This window comes from Triplophysa rosa, unplaced genomic scaffold (genome assembly GCF_024868665.1).
Source record: "Triplophysa rosa unplaced genomic scaffold, Trosa_1v2 scaffold139_ERROPOS793776, whole genome shotgun sequence".
Taxonomy (NCBI): domain Eukaryota; kingdom Metazoa; phylum Chordata; class Actinopteri; order Cypriniformes; family Nemacheilidae; genus Triplophysa; species Triplophysa rosa.
The window spans coordinates 298,568-322,669 of record NW_026634143.1 but is presented as its reverse complement, the minus strand read 5'-3'; the positions used below and the strand labels follow the sequence as shown (position 1 = coordinate 322,669).

At 40.6% G+C, this 24,102-nt stretch overlaps 1 protein-coding gene across 7 annotated transcripts in view; it reads left to right on the top strand.

The window, feature by feature from the left end:
- Positions 1-24,102, top strand: part of plch2a (phospholipase C, eta 2a) — an 80,462-nt gene that overhangs the window by 265 nt on the left and 56,095 nt on the right. For 3 of the 7 annotated variants that reach the window (XM_057326844.1, XM_057326841.1, XM_057326839.1), the window contains exons 1-2: positions 483-614; positions 4,295-4,643. In XM_057326844.1, the coding sequence (XP_057182827.1) occupies positions 4,584-4,643 (60 nt within the window). In that variant the 5' untranslated portion in view covers positions 483-614; positions 4,295-4,583. Of the gene's footprint in view, positions 1-481; positions 615-4,294; positions 4,644-18,757; positions 18,860-24,102 lie in introns of those variants that run through there. The other 4 variants (XM_057326846.1, XM_057326845.1, XM_057326840.1 and 1 more) reach the window with 3 other exon arrangements.

Genomic DNA, 24,102 nt, shown 5'->3' with positions numbered 1-24,102 from the left:
TCATCATCATGATTCAAACTGTTGTTTTGTGTTATGGGTAAATGCTTCTGCAAGACTTGTTTTGCAGTTTATGTGTCTTGTAGACGAGCAGTTTTACCTTGAGCTTGTACGAGGCATAAAAGATCAAACAACGTATGTCATGTTTACAGCAGGGCAATAAAATCTGCAATGATGTTCTGAACTGTTAGCTGGAAAGAACTTTGAACCTTGAGTTTGATTTATGAGCTGAAGAAAGACTCCCAGAACACACACAGTCTGCGTTCACAATCTGATCTGACAGAACACAATACACACATCCGTGAGTCAGAAAAACTCTCCATATAACAATATACCCTCACACAGTCAACGAATGTCGAAGTATCTACACGTATAGTACACACTCGGTAGTGTTAAAGTCAGAGGTGAGATGTTAAGAGTTCTATACTCCACCCCGTATCCCTCCCACCTGTCGAAAGACTCCCGTGTCTTTACATGTCCCATGAACGCAGGGCAAGAGAAGAAGAGAAGTGTTGCTTCACCGTCAAAGAGCTTTCAAATGACAACCTGAAGCTTTTCTCATCTCTCCCGAAGAACCGCACGCACGCATCGCCGTACACGCTTCTCTTTCACCAAAGGTAACCCGCGTTGCTTTCACTTTTGCACGTTCACATGTGACGGCAGAGCGTGTGTTTCTGGACGTTTCTTTATTAGCAGTTTGTTCGGCACATTTGACAGCTCATTTCTTTTTCTGGGAGACTTTTGTCCTGTGAAACTCAACACATTCCACCTGAATGCTCGGGTACAAACACTATCAAGACTGCAGGAACGCTTGAACCTAAAACAAGGTCACAGCTCTGACTAAAAACATCGAAACTGAAGTCAAAGATTTATTTTTATCACGACATTAGTCATATCATTCATGCTGTTGTAATGTCCTGAAGAAAAGTGTGATTTTGTATGTGAATCACAGGCCATTATAACAGACTGTGATGTGATTCTGTCTAGTCCTAAAACTGTAATTCCTGCTTTCTGAGTCAAATCTGAGCCCGGTCAGGAGCGGTTTACTGGGATGTGATCTGTTAAAGTTGAAGCGGTGTATTTCGACAGGGAACGCCTTTCTGTCTCATTCATGTGTAATACTTCATGTCTCAGTGTATGTTGGATGTAAGAGAAAAGCTCTTTTGTGGATCACTTCAGCACACATCGAGTGCTCGCTGCGTCCCGTCTCTGCTCCGTAATTTCACATGGACTGGAAAAACAGGAAAAGAAAAGTGATGTAATTATAAAGCAGTGGAATGGATGTCATTTGGGCTTTCCCCAACAGAAATCGGAGTCTTCATCCACAGATATATCTGTCATTGCAGTTCTAGCTCGGAGAGAGACCGTATGTGTGGTATTGGTGTTACAGGACAGTGTTTCACAACAGATGTTGAATATGAAATCTTAGTGGAATGTCGTGTCGTGTGTTTTGTTGGTTTGCTATCAGATCTCATGTTACACTGTCTATTGTCTGCTTTGTGTTGTGTACCGGCTGTGTTACTCTCAGGACAAACAATGCGTCTCTGTTGTTGACTGATACGAAACATTTGTCTGAAAGTAAATAAGCTGTACGTTTGATCAAAGTTTAATGTTGTTTAAGGGCAAGGATTAAAGACACACATTTGCATGTTCGCTGTGTTTCCGGTAAGCACTGCGCTCATGTTAAACGCGCGCACACACACACACACACACACACACACACACACACACACACACGCACACGCACACACGCGCGCGTCTGGTTTATTATCTCCGTGGGGACAGTCCATAGGCGTAATGATTTTTATACTATAGAAACGTTCTATTTTATCCCCTAAACCTAGAGATCATAGAAAACGTTTTGCATTTTTAAATTTCTTTATAGTATTCGTCTGTACAATTTATAAGCATTTTTGCCCATGGGGACCAGTGTGTGTTCAGGTTTAGGTCCCCACCGGGATATACAAACATGAACACACACGCACAGCTTTTGCGTGTCCTTCAGTAGCAGATTGAGAGAGATGAGACGTTATCCCATACATGAGATCCTATCAAACAGCTTTCCGTGTCTCTGTGTCCTCTGTTTGAACATGATCCAGTCTGATTCATTCTGACCTGATTCAATGAGTCATGAGTGTTTCACATCCCTGTCAGATTCACTGCCACTCAAACCTTCGCATATAACACATTACATATATATTCATGTAATGAAGTTTGGGCTCTTTATTACAGGTTTCAATAAAAACAAAACAAGACGATAAGTCAAATAAGCAGAAACCTATGATGCGGTCAAGTTTCTGTAATGTTTCATCAAATACATTTACTCTTAGTCATTTAGCAGACGCTTTTATCCAAAGCGATGTACAAAGTAGGGGAAAACAGTAGAAGCAAGTTGTGCAACAAAAGAACAGCAATGCACCGGTGCAGTACAACTGGTCTCAGTCAGCCTATCACAGTATACCAAGCTAAGAATTTTATTTTTGGGGGGGGTAGGAAAGTAGAAAAGAAGTAGAAGACTGTACTAATGGGTCAGAAGTTGACGGAAGAGATGTGTTTTTAAAGACCGCTACAGAATCCGCTGATCTTGTGGCAAGTGGGAGATCGTTCCAGAGTCGTGGAACACATCCGGAGAAAGTGCGTGAGAGGGATTTTTTCCCTTTAAGAGGTTGTTGGATTGCATGAGCGCAGGGATCGGGCGGGTACATAAGTCTGAATTAGCGAGTGAAGGTATGGTGCTGCCGAACCAGTGGTGGTTTTGTAGGCCAAGAGCAGAGATTTGAATTGGATGCGCGCGACTGATCACCATGTTCATGTTCTGGTCACCGAAGGTGTGAACTCAGATTCAAGAATACATTTAACTCATCTCTTAAACATTATGTGAAAACAAAACACAAAGTGTTGAATGTCTTTCAGTGGGATGTTGAAATGCTGTGAGCTGTGACAGGACGTCTGCTCTCAGAAGCTGTCGGTGGTGTTTCACAGCAGATGTTTTGTGTGTCAGTCATACAGCTCATAGTGCCTTATGATTTATTCCTGTGACTCACATCGTCTCTCAATTAATGGAAAAACCAACGGGGATTATAATTACGGGTGAAACAATTACATACTCAATTAGAAAGGCTCAATTACAGCGGTCCATTTGCGCTCACTTCTGTACGTTTCGGCACCAGACGCGGTGGCGAATCAGAGAATTAATACGTCGATGGTTCTTTCGCTATTCGTTTTGGATTTTTAATTGACAACATAACTCCCATAATTATTTGTTATCTACATGATACGATTTACGTAGTTTTGGATGTTTATAGAAAGAATATGGCATGCAGCTGCGTCACAGAAAGTGATAAAACATTCGATTAATCGACGGTAATAATCACAATTACCATATCGAGGTGAATAATTGACAATAATGATTTTTGTCATAACCGTGCTCTCCATATGTACTCTTTCATACACAACTACAGTCTCTTCAGTGTCTTCAACGATGCACTGTAAAAAAATCTGTAGAAATGACAGTATCTACTTACTGTAGATTTACATTTATGTCATTTACTGGCAACAGTTTGTTCAAAGATAAATGAACATTAAACATTAACAAGATCTTTGCAGAAATAAAACGATAATATAACATCCTCATGCAAAGCATTCTGAACCAAAATTAGAAAAAAAAACAGAAAAGGGTTGATGAGGATTTCTGGTTGCCAGAATGTGTGTGTTTTTTTTTTTAGTATAGCTAAAGACTTGTTAATGTTCATTTATCTTTGAACAAACTGTTGCAAATAAATTCGATCAATCTAAATCTACAGTAAGTTACTGGCAACTAGCTGCAAAAGTACAGCAAACCTTTCTACAGTGTACTGTTTCACCCGTCTGATGCAGCAGATAAACATCATCGTGTGAAGACGGTCGTGTTTGTCTGCTGAGGAATTCAGTAAATCTTCAGGCAGTCATGTTTGTTGAAGGTCATTGGTGGTCTGTTACCCGAGGCCAGGTGTTACACATGACTGACAGGTCCGGTCACGCAGCCTCAGGTATCAACACGTCTCAGTCAAATCCTGCCGGCACTTTAAATGAACACTACAGCCTTTGTTCGGTTTATCAGTCCGTTGACATCAGACAATCCCGCTGCAGACACCGATGACAAATAAAACACAAGACTCCATGACATCGTTTCTTTTGCCTCCTGCGCTGATAATACTGTATGTCCAGGTGCGCTTCATCACGTGAACTGTAAGACATGATGAGACACTAAAGAGATCAAGAATCAATCTCACTCTTGGTGTGTGTGTTGTGTTAACAGGTGTGTGCGATCGACTGCAGGTGTGGTTTTGCTTCAGGCATCATACGCTGACCTCCTTTCTACAGGTGAGCGACAGGCTGTGGATCTCCGTCACGCCACAACACAACAGGCCTTCATACACAAGACCAGGACTTTGTGGATTGCTCCGAAGGCCATAACATGCCAGCAGTGTCGATGTCATAGGAAGTAAGGAAGTGAAAAAGCGCAATGGAGCGGTCGTGGGTGTCTGGGAGCGCGAGCATCAGTACGGGATCTCTGAACGTGTCTGTGAGGTCTGTGGGCATCACCGATGACACAGATTCACTCTTACACCACAACAGCTTCCTCTCATCAAACTGCACCACCGTCGGTGAGTACACGTGTTTCCACTTGCTCTTGTTGGGTTAAACCGAGGATCTTGGGTTAAACTCCTTTGCTTTTGATGAGTTTGGATCTGTGTTGTGCAGTTGAAGTCAACAAACATATCAAGGAACTACAGAAATAAACACCGAGCGCTTTCATCCCTTTTACTATCGCACACACACACTGTGCGCCGTGTCATTGCTGCCGCTGGTGTGAATCCTATATTCTCGTCATGATTGACATGTGAGTGTTGAGCTAAAGCTACACAGCGCTGGTCTTACGCTGGTTTTTGGGTGCGTCTGTCAAATTCATGGTTGCGAAGTCAAATACCAAGTGAGTGGTGTTGACGATCCATTCGGTTTGATTGTGTTCAGATGTTTGTGGTTTCTGTCACAAGCGTGATGAGGGAAATCTGTTCACTGTCTGTGCATGGTGGGAGCGCAAATAGTGTACGGAAGCCATTTAGTTTCACCCTGTCTTCCTGTTAGGACCAGTACTAGAGCAATAGTGAATGATGTGTAGAGAGGACACGTGTCATGATTCATGAAATCCAGGATGACATAACAGGAGGCAGAATCATGTGCTAATGGCCCAGTAAGAGTTGATGATGGAGACGGTCATGAGCGAACGGCAGTGAGGAGATAAGAACTGAAATAAACATCAGCAGATCGTGATGTCCTGGATTTACTTGTTTGTTGTCAACGGTTTCTGTACTGTAAGTGCTTGAGGTTCACTCACAAATGTAAACATCGTTAGAATTCTGTTCAACACTGACGACATACAGTTTGAGAATGATGTCAGTCACAATTTCATTCATCAAAACAATATTGACATGATTTCATCGTCACTAGTTCAGCACGAGCAGACGTTTCGTCATGGATGTTCAGAATGATGTGAGCATGTTAACATGATGATCACAGTTTATAGACATCAATTACATATCTACATGAATCACAGCTGAATCTGACTTTTCAAAGTGTAGAATTGAAATGCACGTAGCCCCGTGACGTACTTCCGACTTGTAATCGTACGGCTCACTAGGTTCCGGTTATTTACAATGGGCCGTTGCTCCCTGTGAAACCTAAAGGCTGAAAAATAAGATTTTTACGCACATACATTATGAGCGACATAAGAAGAAACATTCTAAACATCACTAGGTACATCATCTGAGAAAGTAATGGCTGGTGAACGATTTCTCCTCACGCACGGCTCCGTTGCAGACTTTTAACCACCGAACACACATCACAGATGGCTGAAGGAGACTAATGGCTGGAATACACTGCAAGACTTTTAAAATATGAACAGATTTCTTTCAGACTAGACATCACACACTTGCAGACTTTTTGAAAGTTTCAGATAGAAAGAAACACACTAACCGATCAAATCTGCAGACTGGCACAGACTTTCTGCAACAAGTCCAGACTGAAAATCTGAGCAAAAGTCTTGTAGTGTATTTTAGCCTTAACAGGGAATCATAGCAGCACAGTTTGGATTAAACCACTCCAGACTTCAAATACTGCAGTGTTTCATGCGTGAGACCGCCTGTCGACCTGACCACCACACTCAACACCTTTTTATTACATGTTTGGATCACTATGTTGTGTCATTTTGTAATGACAAATGTAATGCTATCAATGTAAATGCAATTTTTGTCAATGACTGTAGGTGTCATGATTCTGCCTCATCATGTCATGTCTTTCTTGGTCTAGTGGCAGGATCATGACAGAGCCTCATGTTTTGTGTGGAGAGAGGCATGTTATTGTTGGTTCTGACATAGCATGCGCTCTCTCCGGTCTCGTCTTTGGCCCCGCCCCTCTTGTTTCCTCGTTTAGCTTTCCATCAGTGTTTCATTCCCCACACCTGCCTAGTGTTCATTTACCCTTTGTTAGTTCCCCTATTTAATGCCCTTGTGTCTGCTGTCCTGTGCCTATGTTTGCCTAGCTCTTGTCTTGCCAAGTCGTATGACTGTTTATCTGGTCAAGTAGATCTTACCTTGTGGATTAGACCGTGTCTTGATATCTTGTTTCCCCAGTCCTGTCTATATTGTGAGTTGTAGTTTTGACCCTGTCCTTATGTTTTTGCCCCCTCGTGGGAAGTCTTTGTTTCTAATTTATGAATTTAGTAAAGTTCCTGTTTAACTCCCCCTCGTGGGTTTTTGTTTGAGTTTTTAATAAAGCTTTAGTTTTGTTTCGCACACCGCTGTCTGCGCCTGGGTTCTCTTTCCTGAACTGACCGTGACAGTAGGCCTATGTAAAAAGTGTAGTTATAACATTGAAGGATAAATGCTACAACATTTTGCAGTTAATGTTTTTATTTGGCATCAAATCTGCTCTATCTGCACATTGCTATTTTAAAGTACTCGTACTTTTAAATACTTTGCAATGCGAATGAACGTCTAATTACTTTAAAATCCCAGAGAAAATTTTATAATCATTGCATGGTGTCATTTTATTGTCGTTAAAATGTATGAAATATATAATCTATGAATGAGAGGAAAGTGATGGACTGCTGCAGGGTGCACACATCGCCTTTATTATTATTCACGAGATGAGAACACGGAGGTGAACTTCTACTCATTTAAGATGCGTCATAAAAACCCACATTAAAGCGTGTTAACATCACAAACAGGATTTATTGTTTTTAATTAAGTGACTGCCCTAAAAAAAGAAATAATCTACCATGATCTCCGCATGTAGATACGCTGAACACTGACCGGAATTGACTGTGCCTCATCGAGGAGAAGGCGGAAGTAGTCCATTGACTTTAAAAACCTGAATGCTATTTAAAGACACGCATGCAATTGTAAGTGTTCTGTTAATGATTTTCATAGAGCCCGACCGATTTATCGGTTTGCTGATTTTATTGGCTGATATGAGCCTGTCTCAGATATATCAGCATCGGCGTATATGCCGCAAATATGCCACCGATTTAAATTTTGACAGAACAGAACATACTGTATAACGCAGATAAAGGGGTGGACAGGGTTTAAGACCAGTCCTAGACTGAATATAATTAAATGTTAGAGCTGTCAAAACTGAAAATAGCTTACAGTGACATGTTTTAAAATACATAAGTGCTCTTGTTTCGTCTCAAAATGCACACCAGTAAAGCTTTTTGGTAAGGCATGATTGTAAAAACTGATTAAATGTCCTAATTTAACTAAGGCCCAGTCCTGGTTTAAACTAATCCCTGTCCGGGAAACCACCCCAAAATGTTTGTGAATGGTGTAATTTCTTAGTTTGTCCAACAGAGCGCGCTCTATTGTTTGCGACCGGTGACCCAGGTCAGTGTAGTGATACCAGCTGATCTCCACATAAACACAAACATTCTGGTTCAGCTCTAAGTTGTCAGCTAGTTGATAAGACGGAATGCTATAAAGTAAATAAACAATGTCCCCGTGTTTTACTCCCTTAATCATCTTATATCTGTTTGCTACATCATTAGGGCTCTATGATTTCCACCAAATTTGTCACAATTTTGATGCATACATACATGTTTGATCACATAATTTGAGTGAATTTTGCAAAAAAATGTTTTCATACAGTATATATACTATATTCTGTTTATGTACATACTGTATTCTACTGCTACTTCCCATTTGTGTGTCCAAACTCTAGACTGGTTCTGTACTATAATATACTCACAAAGAATATCGGCTTATATGTCAATATTAGACCTTTTTCCTTCCTGATATCGGCCCCCCAAAACCCCATATCGCTATGTATTGTGATAAACACGTGATCATGCACACAATAGATGTGTTATTCCCCGGTGCTGTCATCTATAGATCATGTATAACTAAAGCGAGAGGTTTTATACAGACGGCCTCTTGTAAGGATCGTGCTATTCTCTGAGACTGATCTAGGGGCAGTTTCACAGACAGGGATTAGTTTAAAGAAGGACTAGGCCCAAGTCAAATTATGCCTTTTAAGGAGTTTTTTACAAACATGCCTCACAAAAATGATGGCTTGTGTGCATTTTGAGACATCACGTTGGCACTGATGTATTTTAAGATATGTCAGTGCACGTTCGGACAGCTCTAACATTTATTTTAGTCTAGGACTAGTCTTAATCCCTGTCCGGGAAACCGGCCCCTAGAGTTGAACTTGTATCTGCAGGTTTGTTTGTGTCAAACATTGTTTTGTTCTTCATACTCCTGCTGTAGAGAAAAGCACATATTTGATCCTCATTCATTCTCCAGTTTTCTGCATGACTGGTCTTCACTTTACTCACTAAACTTTATGGATGGCAGATTTACCTCGATGAATTCCAGCGCTGACATGTCCCAACAGGCCGTTGTCAAACCACCAGTACAAGAGCACAGCGAACCACAGAGCACATTTATCTTCATCATCTCATGACCACACACACTCGTTTTATCATCGTGATGAAAGTACGTCTCATCTTCATATCCAACAGAGGGCAGAATTCATCTTCAGCGAATCATGGAATAGTGTGTTGACATGTCAGACACTTATGTTCACTAAAACAAATCCACTAGATATCCACAGTGACTTTATCACACTTCACAATGATCATACTGTTATACTAATTTTACAAAACATGCTTTAAAGTTTTCTAACAACACACATCAAGCACAAAGATGTGTGACTGACATGTGCAGTTATTTTGTGCCACAGTGTGTGTGTGTGTGTGTGTGTGTGTGTGTGTGTGTGTGTGTGTGTGTGTGTGTGTGTGTGTGTGTGTGTGTGTGTGTGTGTGTGTGTGTGTGTGTGTTGCGAGACCCTCGGGTGGTAAATCTGCTCTGAAAGTCACTAATAATCATGTTCGATTAATATTCACACAGCAGTATTGATCTTCACAGCACATCCATCAATCCATTTCAGATTCCTAACTCTGTTCAGTCTGTATTCTGCTGTGTTTTTCAGCGTTTGGGATATGAAGCTATAAAAAGACGAGTCGTCCTTGTTGAATAATTAGATGTTCTCTTTCTCTTCAAACATGGCTCAAGGTCTCAGTATAATAACACGTACACCTCATTATTTCTGCTGGTGTGTGGGTTTGACCGGCTTTATATTGATGATGATGATGATGATGGGTGTGTTTGCACAGCAAACTATTGAGAGCCTGTGTGTGCACAACCATCATCAAAAAACCCCACAGCCGCTTTGATGCTTATTTATGAGGCGTACACACCGAATAATCACGCCGCTGAATTTTCCTGCTCTTTTCAATCCTATACAGCTCTAGCGTGTATTTAAGCATTCTCGTGAGTTTCCCGTCACCCTTTTCTTCTCCTGCAGAGAATCACACACACACCGGGCTGTTTTCAGACTAAAATATGGAAAACACATCAACCGTTGGCTTTAAATGAACATACACTGGGACTGGGTTGTTGTTACCTGACCATGGGTTGATAAACAAAATCAAACTGATTTTTCATATTTCCAATATAAACGAGTCAATCAATATCAATATTTTCCCAAAAGACGTAGTGTATATATCATCATATATAAGCTTTCCATTGTTGTGTGGTTTGTTAGGACAGGACAATATTTGGCCAAGATACAACTGTTTAAAACTCTGGAGTCTGAGGGTGCAAATAATCCCAATCTTGAGCAAATGGCCTTCAAAATTGTCCATCAGAGGTGCTGTAGCAGGCCGATGCTCAGAAGAATCAGGTCTCTATGGGTTTACCGCTGTAATGATGTTGTGGAGAGTAGAAGAACCCCAAAGCTTTACATAGATCATCCCAAACTCGAGTGGAGCGACAGCAGCGAGTGATGTTTGTTTCTGTAGACGTGTTTCTGGTCATTTCTGCTGCATGCACTCACAAAAATAATATTTACAAAATATCTTCATGGAACATGATGTTTACTTCATATCCTAATGCTTCTTGCCATAAAAGAAAAATGGATCATTTTGACCCATACGATGTAATGTCTATTACCACAAATACTCCTGTGCTACTTTTGTGCTCCAGGGTCACGTGTGTGCTAGAAGTCGTTTGTTGGTACATTATCGATGGCCACAAAGCCAACAGACAGCGATTAAAAGCCATAAAAGCCTCATTCTGATTAGTCATTAGTGTTGACAGTCACAGGAGACATGCACTGTAATAAAGTCGTCTATCTGTGGAAATGTTGTGATGTAAAGAACTAAATGACTGCACATCAATCCAGCACATGTGTACAGTGAATACAGTGTCATGAGACAAACACTGCTCTCATAACAACATCACAGCCTTCATAGCTCACTGCTAACACATTTCACAGCTTTAATAGACACGTTAACACATACCTGACAGCAGCAGAATCATCACGCTCACAGTAAAAACAGCTTCGACCAGTTTGAGCAGCTTATATCACTGGGCTCAGATGGGTTAAACTGGTTATTGATGCACACTGAAATCAAATTTGTACAGTTTTTTTTTACAGATTTTTCATGTATTTTTGAAATACGGCCAAAAACGTAAAATCACAGAAAAAGAAAGCAAATTTACAAGAAAAATAAACTATTATTTTAGGGTATACTGTATGTCCAATAGTGTCTGTTGCTCCAGCTGACAGAAAATATCCGGGTTTTTTACGGATTTTTTAAAAGTGTGCTTTATGTGTTTACGTGTACTGGGATGGTCACTCGTCACTGATAAAGGCGTGCTATTTTTGGTTTCTTAAAGAATCATTCAGAAAAGGTTCTTTAAATAGAAGTATTTATTCGTTTTTAGAGAACTTTCTGTGTATGTTAAAGCCGGTTCTTTACAGATTCCTCTATGACATCGTCTGGGAGTGGACCTTTATTTGTAAGGCGTCAGAATGAAATGACACTTGACGTGTTGTACAGATGACCAGCACTCGGATGGTGGAGGATTGTCCCGTGTGGACCTCATCGTGATGTGAGAGGTCACTGTACTGCTGCACGTCTATATAGTGCTGGGTGAAGTATTATCATCAAACATATTCACACATGTCTAGGACACATTCGGACGGCTGTGAACACTAGGGTTGGGTATTGTTTGAATTTGATCGATTCCCAGTTTCGATTCCACAGTTGAAGTAAAACATTTAGATATCAGCCTGAATGGTCGTTTAGCCTGGTTTGAAAAACATATATATTTATGAGCACCATTTTGTGTGTATATACATATGAAGAGTTTGGTTCCTAAATGAGATAAAAAAAAAAAAATTAATCATGTTTTTTATTGTGCATTCCAATTAATATCAATCAAACTGCAGTTGGTTTGTTTTGATTTAAGCCATAATAGCTCAAAAAACACAGCTAACTAACACAATAAAAACACAATAAAAACATGATTTTTGAAATTTTGAGTTATCTCATTTTGGAACCAAACTCTTCATATATCAACCACGTTTGTCTGATTTATTAAAATTTGTATTACCATAGTTTAACTACATCATGGTTAAACTATAATGAAACTGGTAAATTTGTGGTTCCTGTGCTTTATCACAAGTTCACACATGCACATTTCTGAAAATATGCACACAGGAATTGATAAGAGGAATTGAAATTTTAATTTTAAGGATCCGATTTCCATTCCTTTCGATTCTGAATTGGAATAGATTTCGATTCCCAACCCTAGTGAACACACACACACACACACACACACACAGCTCAGGACACCTGTGGGCGGTCAGATGACTGTGAGCATATAAATCTCTGTCATAATGCCTCAATCCATTTTCATTGACAGCGTGGTGACGTTTGTAGTTTGGGAAAGGCTGTTAGTTTTCGAGCGCTGGAGCCATTATGAGCTCAACATGATGAATAATACCACTGAGAATATGCCTTATCCATCTTCCCCGAGGAAAGTGATTTACATCCGCTCATCCACTATTGTTTTTAAGAGCATGAAACTCTCGGGATGAAGGATAATGTGCTTATGCCAGGGGATGAAAACTGAGTGTTTTGTGTCAGGTAAGCGTTCTGGTGCTTTTGGAAGCGTTTACTATTGCTCATAGCATGAGCTGAGCTGTATTTCTGCTCTTCAGGGGTTTGTGTGTGAGAGAGGGTAATAATGTCTGGATTAGATTCGTCTGTGTCTCAGCAGACGAATGGAGAAACATTCTGATGTACATCATAAGTGATGGATTTGGAGCAGCTGATGTAGGCAGAAAGTGTGAAACATTCAATGATATCCTGTGAAAGTACACAAGAGTCTCCACTATCAGTTGTTTTCTAAATAAAGCGCCGCAGGGATGACGTATTTTTGTAGGCCAGCCTGAAAGTGAACGCCGCACTGGTTCTCTCCATCAAAAGCTAAGCATTATGGAAGTAAATGTAAATTCTTCCATAGATGCCAAGAATAAGATCTATGATTAACATGATAAGGTTTATGATACGTACACGTACACGTATTAAGATCATCTTTATAAACGAACACAATATTGGCTAGTTTTGAATCCTAAATAATACAATCACCAGAAATAAAACGCTAACACGACGCTATAAACAGACCACAGTGCGGTCGCTCGATATCAACGTCACCACCAGCAAACCTCCCACAACTCTTTCAAACTTGATTAGAAACATGTTCCCTGGTAAGTCGTTTCTCTGTGAATACATGTGAACATGTGATGATGTTTAACGTAAGACACAATAAAGCTTTAAAAATCACGAGCGGGTTGCAGCTGGTATGTTTTATGTCATGGATTAACATGTGAAAATGTTTAGAAGTTTTGTTAAGCACAGACCTTATTTCAGATGATTTACCAAAAAACCCATTGACTTTGAGCGATGGCACCAGACGTGCTAAAATGCTAACTTCTGAAAGCTTCTGAAGCTAAAACTGAGCTCTGGGCTTAGCCTACGAAAACACCTCATCCCTGCCATGCTCTATTAGCGTGATGCTAAGCTAACGATGTGAGGGCCGGTCAGCTCTCTCGGCAGCTATCTCTACTTACATGGGATCTTTTCAGTCATGTATATTTACAGTGAGCAATCATTATTTTACTTTTTTTTTTTTACCTCAAATCGTGCTAAATTTACTTTTAGAGTTTGACATAGCTAGAAAGGTTCTAATCGTTCTAAAATAACCAAACGTTAAGAAATATCTGAATTAGTTTTGTCTTCTTTCTAGTTATTTGTAGACTTCTTGATAATCCTTTGAATGTTTGAAGCAGTCCCGTGGTTGAGAAACACACATATAAGACACAATGACAATGTTTGAGGATTAACACCAATTCATTCTTAATGAAACTCCACTAACGTTGGGTTTCAGAGTGTCTGATGAAAATAAATATGGGCAAATCCCACACGCATGACCTATAACATATATAAAACACAGATTGGATAAGATGGTTGATTTGAATAATAATTGATTCAGTGCTAAACAAGAAATAAAAGTATTTATGATCAATGTTTTTCTCACTGATCACACACTAACCTAGTGTATCAGATCAGCAGAGAACCTTTAGAAACTCGTCTGTAAAGTGACATGAATGTGACATCACAATATCACATGACCTCTTGATCTCAGCCCAATAGCACTATGCTAATCACGTTGACCCGATCACACACACACAGTAGATGGTTTGAATACACAGATGTCTAGATCTACACATCATCATCATCATCATCATCATCATCTCACACGACAGACCTGTAGTCTCATACACAGACATCTTCATGTTGCACAGATGACGTCTGCATTTCTTTACTAACAATCACGTGAACGACATGTGCTGTGATGAGATTTCCTTTGGAAACTGGTTTTAGTGGACAACTGAAGAACAGGTTGTGGTTTTGTCAGGTAAATCAAATGGAGATGATATGTTTACATTTACACTGAATAGCTCAATGCTTGATAGGAATACGGTTCAAGGTCTAACTTATTATTGTCTGATGCTTACAAGTCTGACAGGACGACTTTCACTCATGGCTCAAGCCAAATGAAGTTGAGATGTCTGGAGAGGTTGTGTAGCTCTGCACACGCGTGACCATCATTATACCTGCATATATAATGCACTTTATACATGAATATATGCAGCAGATGATTCCACCGGCACGCTCCACGCTAAGGGAAGACTGTATCCCACAATGCAATGCTCGTTCATGAATGAACCAAGTCCTCATTTTTACATGCTCGCTGAATAAAACATTAGTGTGAATGTAGTGTACTGTACACCGGTCTGTAAAGCGCATGCTGTTTCACAGACCATTCCAATAAAGTTGTAGATCATTGTGTATATTATAGTGCACATTCAGTCTTCAAACAGTGTTCATCATCATGATTCACACTTCATGTGGACTGAGATGAATGAATGATGTTATACAGTGTGTCTGAGGTACAGTAAATCCTCCTCATGAGGAATCATTTGAAACCGTCTTCTGCTTTCTCTCACCGTTTCTACTCAATGCTCAGAATGAGAACGACTGAAATCAGCAAATGAAATGTGAACACACATCACTTAGTAGTGATGAATAATAGTACATTATTAGTACATCACTATGGACCGTTTCATCGGACGCGCGTGTTTATATTTCATTTAACTTACGTTCATATTCATTTGTATTATTATTTTATTGCGTAGTAATTGTATTAAATAAACAATTTGTTGAATGGGTCCTGTAGTTCGGTGGCATTTAAAGAAAGCGTACGGTACACTGACATCTAGCGGTTGAGCTCGGCATCGCAGTGTAAATCTGTTAATATGTTTATTCTACTATATACTACCCTGTACAATGTCTCTTATATGTTATTATCCTCCATTTTCTGTAAAATAGTCTTTATTTTATATATGCACAATTTAGAATCTTTTAGACTGTAAATCGTATTATATTGTATTGTCATTGTGTTGAATGTCTGTACTAGAAGCTTCCAACACCAAAGAAAATTCCTTGTGTGTGCAAGCACACTTGGCAATAAAGCTCTTCTGATTCTGATTCTAAAGTCAAAATATTGGAGAGACAAGTTTAGCCAAGTTACGCTTCTTCTCGGTTTCTTTTGATTGTTACCAGAAATAATCTACAGGCGCTCGATTGTTTGTGAACGTGTACCGAGTGTTCAGTTGGGGTCACAAAAGTGCGCATGCGCAGAAAAGTTCATTTATGTTGTTAGGATGAAAGCGTCTATTATTTAGTACTATTATTAGAGATGTTGATCTGGGAGCGTGTGCTTGATGTAGGCTGTATTGTGTTTGTGCTCTTGGACTGAATGGAATAAGAGAGCAGGTCATTGTGTGCTTCATGAATAAAAGCTGACTGGAAAACATTCTTAGCGTGACTCAAGTGAATGCTGGTCTGAAGAATGAATGAATTGTTTATTTGACACACACATCCTGCTGATGTGAAGTGATGTCAGTGTGTTGTTGTTGTTGTTGTGGTGTAGTGTATAGATGGAGACGTTCTCTCAGCAGTACTGTACTGTATGTGGCTGTTGGCTGTTCACCGGACCCTCAGGTTTAGATTTCTCTCTGGCTCAGATCGCTCCTTCAGGCTCATTTTCTGTCCTTTCATTGAATATCACACAGCTCTCCTCAACAGGCCAGTTCACCGCCGTGAGAATAATAGAGGACGTTCATCATTTGACCGGCAATTTCATATCTTCCATCCTCCCTCTCTCTTCATTGCCATATCTCATCTATTAGATCAACAGAATTACCCAGCCCAAATCTCATCCGTCTGAATTCATTAGTCCTCATTCAGAATGAAAGATGAATACTTGATTCTTGCTGTCTGCCGACACGATGGAGATCAAGGCCGACCCCAGTGAATACATGAATACTGAATGAGTGAAGGCACTGAGGTGTGTGTGTTACAGGACTCGAGCCGGCGTTCTGCTGCATGTCAGACAGCGTCCAGGTCAAACACACAGATACTGTCCTGACCCACTGACAGCATGTACTGAGAGCCCTCCGCGTGCTCGTCCATCCGTCCGTCTGTCTGTCTGTCTGTCTGTCTGTCTGCGGAGGACGATCAGCTCATATTGTGTGTTTGTGTAGCGCTCCTGAGGGACAGACGCATGTATGTCTTCAGTCCAGAGCTTCAGCACATGAACACACTAGAAACACACACATTTTCATACACAGTCAGCGTGTCATATTCCTCCGGATGACATCTGTTCATGTGCAATGAAATGCAGGTGACATCTACACAGAAATCAAACATAAAATAACATGAACCAGCAGTGACTGTGTGTTCAAATGGCTTCTGCGGTCTTTCGTTTGTAAAACATCATTTTTCCATTAACCTTCAAGCGGTGTTATGCAGTTCTCACACTCAATGTTTAGAAACACGATGAGAAAGAGTGAAATCCTGCTGGTCTGTGCTGGATTCAGATGTTTTAAAGTCCCAGTGAAATTAACAATTACAGTGCCTATTTTTTCATGAAATATTGCTACGTTTATTGTAAATAGTTTATCATTGTGGGTCATTCTCTTTTTAAAGTTTGTGTACCCTCATAATCTTCAGTTCAAATCTGAAAATGCTCTTCCGTCCTCTAGTGACTATCAGTCTAAAATGACGTACTGTATGTTATGCTGCGGTCCCACCAAACGCGAGTGAAGCGTTAAGCGAGAGTGATTTACATGTTAAGTCAATGCAAAGACACAATAGGACATCCTGCGGCGCGAATTGAGCATTTTGGGCGTTTGACGCGCGAATCGAATAATCTGAACTTTGGCGCGTTAACCAATCAGGAGACTGGAGCCGCCTGGCAGAAGCAAGTCGTTTAATGGATAATAAAATGAAAGAAATAAAGCGTTTAAAGAGAAAACATAACTTCTTGGAACTATCTGAACGCTCCATGAATCACGTGACGCGCAGAAATTTTGAATTTACGTTGTCGCGACTTTCTCTCTCAACGGCTCTGGGGCGGGGCATCCGTTAACTCCTCCCCTTCAACCGTCAGTCTGCAGCCGGTTCCGTTTCAAAATGCAACATCTGTTTTTATACATCCAATCAAATCGCAGAGAAAGACAAAGGCCACGCCCACTATTTTACTCATTCCAAATTCCATTTCACTCGGAAATCCGTCAAAATATGGAAGTAAAAACGGTCGCAACGTCCGGTTCATGGGGACTTTAGAGTGGTCTATTCTTCTTCTGGATGGCTGAAAAAAGTGTCCAAAACCCCTACAGTATATACCACTGTATTCAGATGAGGTCCGGAGGAACTTCCTGTTTCACTATACAAATGTGTAAACAAGACAACAACCAACAGAATATTTATAACTGATTTGAAATGTTAACCGAATATCTTGAAGACTCTATATTCAGACTCTATACTGCCGTTGTGTTGCTGGTCATTCTTGTATTTCAGTGAATGTGCTGCATTATGGAGAATATATTCAATTTCTGTCCCACTTTCAGGGGTCACGGCTACATTAGCTTGCGCGCTAGCACCCCGAGGTCTCTTTATTCTGCTGTGGCTATGGAAATGAGACTGGGACACTTAGTTGTATTCTGTCCTGAGCCTCTGGCTTTACCAGAAAGGGTTTGGGATGAGACGGAGTGGATGTTTCGTCTGCCCTTCGTCATCCTGATAAGAATACTTGACAAAAACTAGAGCAGAACTCCAAACACCTGACAGACATCATCTCATCTCATCTCAGCCGTCATCATGTGAAACATACAGTACAAACCAACATCAGAAGTAAGAGAACATTACATTGTGTCTGACAGTCTCACACCTTTAATAAAGCTTTAAGAAACACACAACTCATTACAGGGATCTAGAATAACCCACATGATCAACATCTGTGAGATGGGGTCGATTAGACTGTGAAATATGACAGATATGGATGAAAATAAAGAGGCTGTGCTGAGGTCAGCTGAAAGCAGTTTCAGGGCCACAGATACATGTGACTCATTATAAAGACTATATTTAAGAATAAATAAACAGCGCTGTGCATTAAGAAAACAACATTTGGAAAAATGAAACGCATCATTCTTATTAAAACTGAAGGTGTGTGGACATACACCAGTCTCTCTGAATATGTGTGATCACATTACACCATTTGTCTTTTACCTTCAGATTTCATCATTTTCTCTGCAATCTCATCATCTCTCTCTCTCTCTTGATCTCTGCAACCTGCCATAGATTTGACTGCTCTTCCTTTATTGTTTAATGCTCTCTCTCTCTCTCTCTCTCTCTCTCTCTGGTAACATCATAACCCCCGTCTTCCTCTCGAGCACACCGTCAGTGTTGGTGTAGCAGACACAGAAGGTGTTTGTGGTTCATGCAGATGTGCGCTGAAGTGTCAGAAGATGATGGCGAACGATGGAGCTCAGCCTCAGAAACACAGTATGTACGACAGATTTCATTGCTCAGTTTGGGCTCGTGTTCTTCTCTCGTGTCTCTTCACTTTTAATGAGTGAACTTCAGATGTGACTGTGGATGCGGACGTCTGACGTGAGGCTTGTGACCTGCGGGGAAGTTTTCAAACTCTGTGTTATACAGTATGTCATCCGTGTGTGTGTGTGCTGTGCTGTCTTGAAATGTAGTTTAATGAATCTCTGACTGCCGGCGAACATTTTATTCAGCACAAACGGTTGGATGCCGAGATATCTTCTCAGTGGTGTAGCTCCAGAAAATCCATCATTTGAGGAAAAGAGAAAATCAGTTGATCTGTATCCGAGATCAAACCCATGTTGAGGTGTATGAAGTAATCATTTTCTGCTTGAATTGATGGTTTGGAGAAGTGTGCACATGTGTTCACAGTTGGTCTGTTGTTCCGTGCAGGTGTTTGCAGTTGAAGTCAGTCTTGGCATTTGGGATGTCGGTTGCTATGGCATTACCAGACTTACGTTTGAGGGTTCTCTGATGAAAAACGCTGCAAGATTATTCAGACATTGAGCGTTATTCATAAAAGCCCTCGCTCATCAACCGTGTGTTGTAGAAAACACTTCACACGTTATTAAAATCTAATGTAATATCTGCTAACAGCGGCTGGAGGCTTCTGTCCTCTGTATGCTTGCGTAATGTTTCAGCTTTAATGAGTGTTTATCTGTGTTCACTTCTGTTCATATCGTGCTTGTTTAATGCTAGAATTGGCTGAAGTTGAGCAAAAGCAGCAGACGATTTACAAATTTTACATTTACACTTCTGTTGAGAGTGCCTTCATTCAGGGCGTGTGAATGTCCTCTGGGACCAGACCCATTGACACAGCCTCATGTTGTTCTAAATCTAAACCAGCCGGAGGTCCGTTCAACACATGAGATTACAGAATATTGTTATTTTGTCAGACGATTAAAACAAGTGATATACTACAGTAATGATGATGGTAAGGAATAATGAGTAATGACACTTCACTGATGACAAATACTGCAGTTTATTTGATTCCTTTCTTGTTAAATTGGAACCCGAGGTGCACAGAGCAAAACATCAGCCTGTTTTTCAGTTGTTCTCATTTGTGCTTCATGCAATAAAGACTTCAAAGAGGTTTTGAAGATGATGGCGTGTCACGTGCAAATGATGGTGCTGTGATATGGTTTGCCGTACAGAAAACTTTGCCGCTGCAGCTAAATGATCCTACATCCATGAATCCTAATGCACACAGGATGAGTGTTGACAGTTAGCGTTTGATGCTGCGGCGCTTCATTGTTATTGCACTGGCAAAGATTTGCATTATTAATAATTCACAGCTATACCGCCCCACTGTTTCACAAGCGCTGCTCTTATGAGAAGCAGTAAGTACTACAATATGATGCTTTCAGCACCGCGGCCGCTGGACAGCTCCACGTGACCAAACCATCACGCTTCACGTATGAAGCCTGAGCTGTGACAGAACGCAGAACGCGTGCTTCTCATGACTTCATTCTGTCTTCCGGTGTGACATCATTAAAGTTCTCACTGAACAGGAATGATCCTCAGATCCTCTGTGTGCTGAGTTGAGCGGAGACGTGCTGGTACCTTCCGATAAAACACACCCGTACACGAGCTATCCAGAGGCTTTGGATTTGGACCTGTATCCACTCACAACACCTGAGAGACCCCTCAGTAATGCCCTAGAAACCATCCGAAACACCCTAGCAACACACTAAAACCCGCTCGGAACATCTTAGCAACCGCATAGTAATGGTTTAGCAACCACCCACAACAGCACTGCATTGAGAGGCAGCACTTACAGAAAGCATATGGAGTATGTGTCACTCACGTCTTGACTTCTGTGATATACAGGAAACTCTTTATTGTGTTTCATGAGAACAGTTTAATGAAGTCTGTGAGGTTTTCTCAAGCATTACGCTGCTCGTCGTGTCTTGCGCGTGTCCGTTTCAGGATTAAAAACGGTTCATCTGCTGATCTTTCATTCTATGGTGTTGTGTTTGTATGTTTTGCTGAGGGTTTCGTACTGCTGGGAAGCTAACTGTCTGCATGAAAATACACATGCATTGCACCATGAAAAAAATGTGTCACAATTTACAGAAGCAGTTAATGGATAAAAGTGTTGTGTGAGAGATTTCTCGCAGGATTATACGCCGTGTGAAGCTGATGAATATCAACCAGGCAGTTTAACATGCTGTCACACACTCTTTTCATTTGAAAGCAACACTTTTAAGAGCAGCCAGTCTGTAATCCAATGTGTGTGTGTTTGTGACATCATTCATTATCTCTCCCACAAGCATCATAAACACCAGCCCTTCTCTCTCTCTCGCTCTCTCTCTCACACACGCATAGAGGTCCTGGCTGATGTTTTACACCTGCGGGGTGTTTGTAATGCAGGATTGATAAAATGTTTCATTCTGTATCTGAAATGGACTGACCTCAAGCATTTAGGAAAACTTTAGACGTCAAGCAGATTTGATCAATGACAGGTTCCTTGCATTGATGCACAACATCCCATTCCTCATAAATTCACCAGTCATCTCAAACAGTTTACAGACACCACCATATTCAATTAAAGCTGACTGAGATGAGCCGATACATTTATTTTTCATGAGCCGTTTCTAAAGCTCAGGCTAATAACATCTTAACGTGCATCTTGGTCTCTCTCTCTCTCTCTCTGTGTGTGTGTTGAGTGTATAGAAAGGTTGAGGTCTGATGTGACACAGAAAGGTCAGTGAGCTCTTTGAGTTAACACGAGTGAGGACTGAAGATGGTGTGTGTTTAGATCAAAGATCAAGAGCTGAGATGCTCACTCAGGTTAACAACTGACAGATAAAACACATGAGAAATAAACGATACTCATGTTTACACTGTGACCCTTTTCCAAAACACACAGTGACCTGTGGCCTGATGTGCTGAGTGGAATATTTCCCATACACATTTATAAGAGATGTGCAATTTATAAGAGATTTATAAGAGATTTGTTCTGTTAAACACAAAGAAAGATATTTGTAAGAATGTTAGCCATTTTCAGTTCTGTGACATCATCCACTACCATAGTAGGAAAACAAATATTATATATTTGTTGAACACAAAGTGAGATATTTAGAAGAATTTAGGAACACAAACAGTTTGGGGCACCTTTGACTACCATTGAATTTTTCCTGCTATGGCAGTCAATGATGTCAAACTGCTCACATTCTTCCAAATATCTTTCTCGGTGTTTTTCAAAACAAAGTAATTTATACAGGTATGAAATGACATGAGAGTGAGCAAATGATGACAGAATTTTCATTTTTGGGCAAACTGTCACTTTACCAAAGACGAACACAAGAGGGAGAGAGAGGGAGAGAAAAGTAAACTAGACTGTGATAACTGGATTAATACACAGCTCATAGTGAATCAATGTTGACATTGTGTTCATGCCGTACAGAATCTAGACTACTGTCATCTGTGAACCTCCAATGAAGTTTACAAGTCAATCTGCTGAGAAGACACTTTTGGACATTTACTATACAGATGACAGCATTTTTCATGTGTGGTTGTCATTTTTTCTGGCTTTAGCTTAGACATTTGAATGTGTTTCTTCAAGCGTGCTTCCAGAAACCTGTTCACACCTGAAATTGACTCCTGTATTGATATCATTTCATAGTCTCACACTTCTGTTTTTCCACTAGATTGTCTCAGATAAATAAACAGTTCTCCATATCTTTTTCTTGAATGTGATATTGAATGATCCACATCCATCCATCCATCATACGTAAGACTGCAGGGGCTTCATAAAGGTCTTGTGAAGTGAACCGATGGGTTTGTGTGACAATGGTTTTCATATTTTAATCTTATTAACATTGACTTCCCCATGACTCACGAGAGAGTCCAGCAGCGTGACCTGAAGCGTATCGGCCAGAGACCTGCTTGAATATGCACAAACAAACTAAACTAGTGTATGGTTTCTTACAGTGCATTTACATACTTCTACCTCATTAATGCTCAATATCAGCGTGTCTATAGCCCTTATTGAGTTTGATGGCATCATCATTGTAAAATCCCAGGATGAGAGGTTCATGCTCTGCTGAGAAGTTGAAAGGAATTCTTGTGATGTTAGCGCTGCGTGTGTGAAGATGAATGGAGCGTAATGTGTTTGTTTGAGGTGTTTTCTCCTGGAGCTCATGACCTCTCGTCTCATTCTTCTGCCGTTCTCAAAGCTTCTTGGGGTTATTTACTGAGAATTCAAGACACCGTAGCCAATTCTGCGCTGAAATGAAGCCGCTTTTCTCTCCCTGTGGCAGCGCTAACAAGTTCTTGAATAACACCTCCTGTAATGACAAACGTTCAGCTGAAATATTACTCGCTGCATTATCCTGTCGCCCGCGGTCAGAATCTTGTGTATTAATGTGTAGCTCATTTGCAGTGAATATTGCACATGAATGCTGCTTCATATTTACTGTAAGTGCCAGTCAGGACATAATAACATTAAATGCTGACGAAAATAGATTGTGGTTCTTGTGATGATCTTTTGTCAGAACACTCCGAACGCCCTGACAAACACCTCAAAGTCATCGCAATACACTCAGAATGCTCTCAGAACATCTTAGTTATCACACACAGTAATAATGTCCTGACAACTACACAAAAACAACACTCAGAAATCTCTGCAACTGCATAGCAACACCCTGGCAACCACCCACAACAGCCCAGATATATGACAAACAAACACACATGTTTTTGTGGCCTTATGATATTATCATGAAAGTGTAAATCATTTTGACCTTTGTTTGATCACTAGAGAGAATGAACTGCGTGTGCGTGTGCATGTGTTTGTGAGTGTGTGTGCGTGTGCGTGTGCGTGTGTTTGCTTGCGGCTCAGCATGTTCTATGAAGAAGAAAATAAGTGTGTTTTCCAAAACTCTCTCTCTCTGTGTGTGTCTCTCTTTCTTGCACGGGTTTGTTTGTCGTCTCTCAGAAGAGAGCTTTGAACATTGAGATAGAAGTGTGTATTTTGGAGATGGCTGATGAATACGTCACATCTCCAGCAGAACTTCAGGCCTGTATGAATGCTTCACATTCAGTATTGAATAGTGAGAGTGACCGCACACTGGTGAACATGTTTAACATGTATGTACACAATGAATGCAAACGTCATTCAGACACGGGATGTTTTTAATGCGTTGGGGTGGGTGTGGGTCAGGTTTTATTAACACTGCACAAGATTAATAATGAAG